General features: G+C 38.7%; 1 protein-coding gene across 1 annotated transcript; it reads left to right on the forward strand.

Moving 5' to 3' along the window:
- On the forward strand, positions 1–6,829 carry ube2na (ubiquitin-conjugating enzyme E2Na). Its single transcript, XM_080875234.1, has 4 exons — positions 1–121; positions 4,384–4,630; positions 4,831–4,971; positions 5,532–6,829. The coding sequence occupies exons 1-4, from the start codon at positions 92–94 to the stop codon at positions 5,576–5,578; spliced, it is 465 nt and encodes a 154-aa protein (XP_080731360.1). The 5' UTR covers positions 1–91; the 3' UTR covers positions 5,579–6,829.
- The last annotated feature ends 2,570 nt before the right edge of the window (positions 6,830–9,399 follow it).

The raw sequence follows: 9,399 nt of genomic DNA on the forward strand, positions 1-9,399 counted from the left end.
GACGCAGAGAACCCGGAAGACGTGTGTTTGCTGTCAATGCCAACGACAGAAAGAAGGCACTGAGAGCTAAAAAGCCCGCATTTAAGACAAGATGGCAGGACTGCCCCGCAGGATCATTAAGGTAAAAAGAAAAAAAAATCAGGCCTCAAGCAACAGCATGCCTTTCGTAGTAACGGCAAAAATGCCACAATCACAGCCACAAACTCCTAAACGCTCTGGTGGTGCGCCCGGCGAGCAGTTTTGTGTGCTAACATTAGCATCTCGCTGGCTAACGGGTTGTTTGTTAAAGTAACTTCCGCTTCGTTTCTGCACCCACATACGCCGAGACACGGCGGGTTAAAAATACACCACCGTGCTGTAACGATGGCGGATAAAAGTCCTTACCTTTTCTAAATATACTTGTCTAAATATATTTTTCTGGTGTTCTCAAGTTGCTTGTAGTGCTGTCAGAAAGGCTGGCTAGCTAAAAATGCTAACGCCGGCTAGTTGTTTAGCATTGCTTGTATTTTAATAAAGCCCGACACTGCAAGCCTCGTGCCTTTACTGTATACTGCAATAACTTAAAATCACACACCCGTTTTATTTATTTTTTTCGTTATTTATTTTTATTTTTGGCAACCATTGGGAGTTAAAGGTTAGTAAGGTAATTAAAACGTGTTTTAAAAACTGCACAAATTGGATGAATGAAATCGCTCCCACTGTGGTTACTTCAACAAGGCGAATGACTTTCTGTTAATGATAACATTATGACTTGCTAATTTACTTAACGAGCTTAATGATTTGTAAAACTGTTGTTAAGTTGACATATTTAAGGCCTTTAGAGTTTCCTTTTCTGTACGCCACCCCAAATCAAAAATCCACACCTGCGTTACACTCAACCTGACGATTTTTTTTTTGGGCGAGGGGTCCATGTTTTTAGAACGAGTGTGACTGCTTGTTGTATTTGTTATGTTACGTTTAGGGTCACCGTTCAATGATTAAAATACATTTTCACTCGTTTGCCTTCTTAGCAGGGTAATGTGTCATTTTCCCATTTTTCTGTGTTTTCCTGAGTGTGCATTTTCTCAACCAAGCTTTCCAAATGTAGTTGATTCCTCACTTTTGTTTCCTTCTAGATCTGTTGTTGCAGACACAAGCTTTTTATTAGCACACACATCAATAAAAAGGGGACTTTTTGTGGTTGACTATCCACGTTCGTTACCTTATTATACAGAAATGTGTGCAAAAATAATTGAGTGAATGTTAAAACCAATACAGTACAATTGATTTGGTGGGTTCCAGCCTTTATCTATGCTGGACACTACACCTGGACACATGTAGTGTCCAGGTGTGTGAGGAAGCAGGCCACAGCACAGACTTGGTGGGAAAAGGTGGAAGGGCTGGGAACAGTACTTGATGGGACGAGCCCTTGAGCCCTGAGAGCGTGTGACTGGGACTGGGAGCCCCTCTACTGTCTGTGTTTTCACTGCATGGTTTTGTCTGTGGGTTATCTGAAACATTTCAGGAATCTCACTCGCAGTTGCATGGAGGAAACGAGTGTAAAAGACGAGTGTGGTGGTTGTTGGAACATTTATTCAATTATATTTTGAATACTGTAAAGTTTGTTTTGTTGGAGTCAGTTGTGCATTTCAAACAGCAAAAGAAGAGACTATCATTTTTAAAACTGAGAAAATAACGAAACAGTTTTGTTCAACTTATTCAACAGTAAATACTTGAGTCCTGTGAAAACCAAGTTTATCCTTACTGCTTCATTGGGAATCAAGAATGCAGATAGCAGCCAGGTGCTGCTAATCAAATGCACATGATTAATTGATTGGCAGGTTTTGCCACTTTGGGGCATTTAGGCACAATCTCACAGGAGTGGGCATCCCAGCAAATTTCCCTCAAGTTCGGATTGTGCAATGCTCAAAGAAACTGCAAAAAAAACCCAAGAGCTAAATCTCCAACTCTGCAGGCCGCTGTTGGAATTTTAAAGTTCTTTAAAACACAGTTAGAAAGAGATTGAACTAGTATGTGTTGTTTGAAAGTGTTTCCAGGAGAAAGTCTCCTCCTAAAAAGAACAAGGCAGCGCCACTTAGGTTTGCAAAGTTGCATGTAAGCCAAACCTTTAAAGATAAATCATGATAACTCAAGGAAATTGAGATGTATTTTGTGTTGAGCTTGCTAACCAGCTGCTTAAAAACGTGCCTTCGTATTATGCAATCAGATCGCAAATTTGCATTTGCGCTTCCTGTCATATTGAGTGCTTCAGCTGTGTTTGGTTGTGTCATTTAAGTAGGGGTCACACATCACGAGCTGCTGGTATCTTATCTTTTGGAGCCTGTTTACACCTTCTGTAAGAACAGTTTTCTTGCACATTTTGCAGAGTGCTTTGTTAGGAGCTGTTAAATTGCCCCCCCCCCCTCCCCTTTTTTTTTGACTAAGACTTGTGGGTTGGGGGATCCTTTGGACAGAGGAGACCTAAGTGAACACAACATATCAGCACAAACACCTCATGCCAAATGTCAAGCACAGTGGTGGTAGGGTGATGATTTTGCCTTGTTTTGAAGCCACAGGACTTGGGTACCTTGCTGTCATTGAGTGTACCATGCACTCCTCTGTATATCAATGTATTCTAGAGTCAAATATGAGGCCATCTGTTCAAAAGTAAAAGCTTGGTGAAAATTAGGTCATGCAACAGGCCAATGATCACAGCAGCAAATCTACAGCAGAATGTTTGAGGAAAAAACATAAAGTCAAAGTCCAGACCTTAGCCTGACTGAAATGCTGTGGTGGGATTTTAAGAGAGCTGTGGATAAGTGAAAGTCTGGAAACCCCAATGAACTGAAGCAATGTATTAAAGAAGAGTGGGCCAGAATTCCTCTAAAATAATGTGAGAGACTGATGAATGAAGTCATACAGAAAAGAACATTAAATTACTTTAAGTAATAGCTAAAGGGTCCCCCTCCAAAAAGTTGATTCTGTTCATCTGGACGTAGCGTTTTGTGGGAGAAACGTTTCGTCACTCATCCAAGTGACTTCTTCAGTCTCAGCTGACTGCAGGTTTCGCCAATCTTATAAACAGTACATTTGCATAATGACTGAAACCAGCCCACTGAAGGAACAATGGGCTGGGAGGTCAGTTCCTTAATCTTAATTATGCAAATTCTCATGGCCATTGATCAACAACCACTGACCACTGATCAAATTCCACTGATGAATGGCCATGTGCCAACCAAGGAAAACCCATTGTAAACTGTGCGTTTCATTGTCACAAGAATTTGTTTTCACTTGGTGAAGCAGAAAATGCGTGAATGTTTTGATACTTATTTCTAACCTGTGGCCAAGTTTGTTTTACACTGCTGTAAATAGAACACAGATTAGAAATTTGAGCAGGACTTGATTGTTCAGTTTTATATGGAAGAAAAATGAAATAATGTGCCAGACAACATCTTTTATGCAAGTATGCATAGACTAAAGCAGTCTGACCTAACACAGAAAGTTGAACACCACTGCTGTGATAGTCATTATCTCTGATGGAGATTTAGGCTCTCTGATGTTTAAGGACCCTGATTGTGATCACCATGAAACACTTTAACTCAAGTGCATAAAACACACAGCGCCCATTATTGCACTGTTTCTCACATGTCTGGGTTTTTTGTGAAGATCTTTGGAAAGATTTCATGCTTTAAGGATATCTGTTGCCTTCAACCTTCTTTTGGATGTGTTTAGAAACTGCAGGGCTGCGTATGGTGCAGCTCTGCACCCACAGTGGATAACAGGAGAGGACAGGGGGATTTATTTCTCACTGCAACAACTAAACACATCCTGATTTATGATCTATGAATATCAGCAAAACTTTTTAAAGTTTACTATTCTTTTGCTAATTAGATGCATTTATTGGTGTAGCTCTACGAGATATCACCGGAAACGCCGTTAATGACCCAGAATCAATATATCAGCTGATATGAAAAGATAAATTATTAGTGTCACTTATTCTTAAGAATATTGAAATATATATTACTATTATCGACTTCCAGTGATGTATTTTATAAACTACTTTGCACCTGTATATGAAGACTGCACATTGCCTTTATTCAGCTACAAATGCTGCAGACTGTAGAAGCACAATAAATGGACTTCCAGTCACTCTACTGGCCAGACCATGTAAGGAATGTGTAACGTCTTATTTTATGTTATATTTAGGTTTTTAGAAAATTTCCTGTTGGCACAAATCTGGAACCATATTATCTGAAACCATCATACCTGTGATTGCCCGGTATTATCAGATGTCTTTAATACAACATTCAAAAGCAGTTCCCCAAAATGACCTTTATGGACTTGGTATTCTAATTTATCTAATTCCTTCTCCTTCCTTTGTTTCCGCTTTCTTTATTTTTCCAGGAAACTCAGCGCTTGCTTGCAGAGCCTGTCCCAGGCATCAAGGCAGAGCCAGATGAAGCCAATGCCCGCTACTTTCACGTGGTCATCGCTGGACCTCAGGACTCACCTTTCGAAGGAGGCACATTTAGACTTGAACTCTTTTTACCAGAGGAATATCCCATGGCAGCTCCTAAAGTACGTTTTATGACCAAAATTTATCATCCAAACGTTGACAAGTTGGGAAGAATATGTCTTGACATTTTGAAAGGTAAGCCAGTATTGTAGCTTAAAAATCTATGAGAATATTAATCATGCCTTTCACCATCATATCAGAGACAAAGAATATATTGTCTCTTATTAAAAGTCTCTTCCTAAACAGGATCATTGGTCACTTTTCATGTGTTTTGCCTGTATGCATTTTTTTATTTGACTACACTTGTCTTTGTTTTTATTTTTATTTTTTAATAGATAAATGGTCACCAGCTCTGCAGATTCGTACAGTGCTGCTCTCAATCCAGGCTTTACTAAGTGCACCCAACCCTGACGATCCCCTAGCAAATGATGTTGCAGAGAAGTGGAAGAGCAGTGAAGCTGAAGCCATAGAAACCGGTGAGAGCCATGATCTGGCGTGGTGTAAAGATAAGATTTACCTCATTATTCATGATGTTGTTAGCCAGTTTGATGCTCCTACGTTGTTATGATAATCTTGGTCCACAATCAACATTGCAGTTATGAAGAAGTTAGCAAATGCTTTTTAAAAACTATCACAGGCAAACCACCATGACTAACCAAATTTAGGTAACAGCAATCCTGATTTGATAATAAAGTTATTATAGTCTCGAAATTAAAGATTATTAAAGAGAACACTTGAAATGCTTACCATTCGTTATCAAAGAGTTTTATATAAGCTGTGACCTTTTTTTTTTCTTTCCCCCCTCCCCACATTGCAATGTTATGACATCACAACAATGTGATTGGGCAGTTGTGATGTTGATCCTTGACTAAAATTATGGCATGATGATGATAATGCAGGAGCATTACCCATAATCGTGCCACTTCATCTCTGTATATAAACAAGTCACTTATATCACACACAATTAATATGGAATATTTTTCTTTTAAGTTATGTTTTCCTTTAAAATTGATGTATTTTTTATTTTACTTTGCAGCCAAGACATGGACCAGGCTTTATGCTGGAAACAAAAATGAAGTGTAAAGCAGCCTCTTGGAGACAGAAGTGGAAGCAAATTGTATGAACACAACTCATGTGCTGCCAAGACCACCTCCTGCTTTATTTGCATTTAAAGGACACCATCTTTTAGTGTATATACATGTCAGATTTTCTTATATATGTATACACACTAAAAGTACACACACAAAATATATATATATACTGCTGACATTTGGTGATTTAAATGCACACTAGAAATTACGAGCTGTCTTTGTCCTGACTCACTACTATTCAAATGCATGGGCAGAGGTTTTAGATCTACTCATCTAGCTTTCTTTGTCCACTGAGGGGAAAAGGTGTCTTGCATCACACGTTTTTTTTTTTTTTTTTTTTTTTTTCAGGGGGGAGGGGGCACAATTTTGGAGCAGGGGAATAAGCTGAGTTAGAGACTGGCTTAGATGTGGATAACATGATATGCTTTTTATGTTTCTTTTAACTTTGTTTTATCGTGTTGCTGTTCATTAAAAGCAGCTAACTCTACTAGCCCACTGTTTTTGTAGGCGCTCGCCTGGAGAAGGTTTAGTCCTGTGTAGGTTTGCCCAGTAGGACGCATAAACAATCATCGCTGTGCTGCTTCTTCGAGTCAATCTGGATTTGTTAAATATAAACTGAGATGACTGAGAACCAAACTGAGCCTGCCACTGTCACATTAACTTTTCCAGCCACTCTCAGTGTGGACTTGGATGTACAGTACTTTTGTGGATGGCATGAGAGTGTGTGTGGTGGGTTCAGTGGACATTGTGGACCTTTCTTTAGTTTTAGCACATACAGTATGTGTTGTTACCATATCTTGTCTTTTACATGTGAATCTTTTCTTGCTGTTAGCATACTAACTGCTCTTGCTTTTCGGCCCCTTACGTCATCAGTTTAATTCTGCAAAACTCTGTGGTTTACCTGCTCTCACTGGCATTTATTTCAAAAAGCAGTGCGGTTACATTTGAACAGTCAGTTGATGAAAGCGGGAACTGGGGTGTTGTGATTGGTGTGTGAGAAGAGATGCTGCATTGTGGAGGAGATCACACCAAAAGTACAATGAAGGCTTTGACTCTTGACTGTTGTGACTGGGCTTTGGCTGTAAAGTCTGTATTCATTTCACTTTGTGTAAATTCATTCTTTGTTAATCTGAAGGTGAAATGTTTTCCTGCTCTCAGAATGATATGAAACAGTCCAACTACAAACTTTTATGTTCTGTAAATAAATTCTGTTGATTAATAAATACCTGACTGTGATTCTTAATAGGACATGTGGTACATTGTGTCCAAGTTGGTTTGTAATTTGTACACACACAGTTACGGACAGTTCACCGTTCAAGGGGGACGGGGGTGGAGTCTAACCCTATATATCTATCATAAGGCGAAAAGCCATTACAGGGCAAACGGGGAGAGACAGATTATAGACCCAACTTCCTCTTTACATTTTAGGAAAATGGAAAAACAATGCAGTGATTTATAGAAATGTGCAAACACAAATGGAGGCAGGCATACCAGCAATGTGCTGACTAACACAAAGACAGTAACTGCTTTATATATCTGCAAAATGCAGCCTTTCATTATCTTTAGCGGCATGTTGCGTACTTCTTAGGTCAACAAAAACAATCCAGGGTGTTTTTATACTTCTTCCAATCTGTAATAAAAGGACTGGAACCATAGTAACACTTTGGGATGTTAAATATTTATACGACAAAAAAGGTAACTGGAATCCAAGTGAAATGAAAAATTGCAAACTTAAGAGCGAGTTTTATCAGCCACCACTTTTTTGTTTTTTTTTGAGCTGGTATTAGATATTTGTCACTAGAATGGCATTCATACTTACCAGATAATACTTAGTATTGGAACTGCTTTCAATGCATGATGGCAATCTTTTTTTCAGTACTCTACAGTACTGGGCAAATGTCTTGGGCCTTCTCTCATTTCTTTTTAGTTTGCTAGGAAAGTGGGAAATTTATTGGATAATGCAAACGTACATGTAAATACAGTACATAAGGCAAAAACTGAGTTTGTACAATTCTAAAAAGCTCGACTGAATATTTGATCTGACCACCTTTATTCTTCAACACAGCCTGAACTCTCTCAGGAACCTTTCTTGTATTTTCTTTAAGTAGTCTTCAGGAATAGTTCTCCAGGCTTCTTAAAGGACACGCAGAGCTTTGCTTTGAATGCTGGTTGTTTTTTGTTCTTGTCTCTGTTAAGATGATTCCACGCAGTAATGTTGAAGTCTGGCAAACCAAACCGTGACTGAAGATGTTCAATGTAGGTTTTTTTTGTCATGTATGCTTTTAATGTATTGGCAGTATGTTTTGGATCATTGTCATGGCAAAAATGAAGCTCCTGACAATCATGGCAGATCTTTCCAGATGGTATTGCATGGATAAAAATCTGCATTCACGATTCCATCATTTTGACAAGATCCTGAACACCACTAAACTGAAATGGAGCCCCAAACCATGACAGAACCTCTGTCGTGTTTTGCAGAAAGCTGTAAGCACTGTTGTACCTCTCTCATCACCACCTCTGAAGACAGTTTGAACCCAAAATTTCACATTAGGATTCATCCCTCCGTCAAACCTGTTGCCACTGCTTTACGGTCCTGTGTAATTTGGGATGCCTCAGCCTTTTCTCCCTCTTTCTCTTCCTTAAAGATTTGTTGACAGCCACCTCTCCACTAAGACCATTTCAGTGAACATTAATGGATCAACGAAAAGTCAAATTGGATCTGTCCAGTTCTATTTCAGGTCTTTGCTGGATTTTTTTTCCCTAAATCTTAAAATGCTTGAATAATGATCGCTTAGTGTTATGTGGCTCAAGAAACAAAAACATTCTTCTGAAAGTGGCCAGGTACAAGAACTGGACTGAAAAGGAGTTACATAGCAGCCAATGTCCAAAGAAAATCAGAAGGAATTGTATGCTCATCTTGCAGTTGTGGCAAAATATATTGCACAATAAGACCTTAAAATGCATTATTATTGATTTTTAAAACCATGCAGAAACCCTGCTACTCAAGTTCACTACAAGAAGATCTTAATATTAACATTTATTTGCTAGTTTAGTCCACACAAAATCAAATTCATGACGTTCTTATAGCTGTTACTGGCATTATTCAGAATTCCAGTCAGGGTTAAAAGCAGTAATTTCAAACTACAGAAAATCATGGTGCCTAAAATCTTCAGTGATTGCCACTTGCCACATGGATGTGGCTTGGATCTCTGTATTGCGAGTTGTTTCATCTGACCTGGAAAACTTCAGCTGCCACACTGTACTCCTGATTTTTAATACCTGTGTTTGCAAAACATGGTTCAGTTCTTAACTTTTCACAAACCCTTTTAATCCTTGTGTGAGTCAGTGCAACTTTGGATGTATGTTAGGCTCATTCATAATAATCAAGACTATTTGTTTAGCTTAAGCGCTTTCAAACAGAAACGGCTGCCAGTTATCATTGGTTCTGATTTGGACAGTCACTAATAATACAAACACCCCAACCTTTTTTTTTCCTCTTTTTTTTTTAAACACATTGCTTCCTCAAGTGAATACAGGTAAATAAGGACTGCCTACTTCCACTAGAGGGCACCCCAAGCTTTGAAAGTTTTACGCAAGCCTGCATTTTTTAGTTTTGTTCGTTTAAAGGGAAAATTTGACTATCTCAAGAATCAAGACGCAACAGGTAAGCGTTTTACTCACGTGCTCGTGCAATAAATAAATAAATCACAATGAATAAAATCATCTGTGTGCCATTAAGCCTTTAAAAAATAATTGACCTTTTCTGTGTTATTTGTGACATGAAATGTTTGGATCTGTTCGGTTTTCTGCATT

Source organism: Rhamphochromis sp. 'chilingali' (assembly GCF_963969265.1).
Source record: "Rhamphochromis sp. 'chilingali' genome assembly, chromosome: 2".
Taxonomy (NCBI): domain Eukaryota; kingdom Metazoa; phylum Chordata; class Actinopteri; order Cichliformes; family Cichlidae; genus Rhamphochromis; species Rhamphochromis sp. 'chilingali'.

Excerpts from the sequence above, each read along its gene's own strand:
- ube2na (XM_080875234.1), top strand. The coding sequence starts at position 92 with ATGGCAGGACTGCCCCGCAGGATCATTAAG. Across the intron at positions 122-4,383 it reads TGCCCCGCAGGATCATTAAG|GAAACTCAGCGCTTGCTTGC; the intron begins GTAAAAAGAAAA and ends TTATTTTTCCAG. Across the intron at positions 4,972-5,531 it reads AGCTGAAGCCATAGAAACCG|CCAAGACATGGACCAGGCTT; the intron begins GTGAGAGCCATG and ends TTTACTTTGCAG.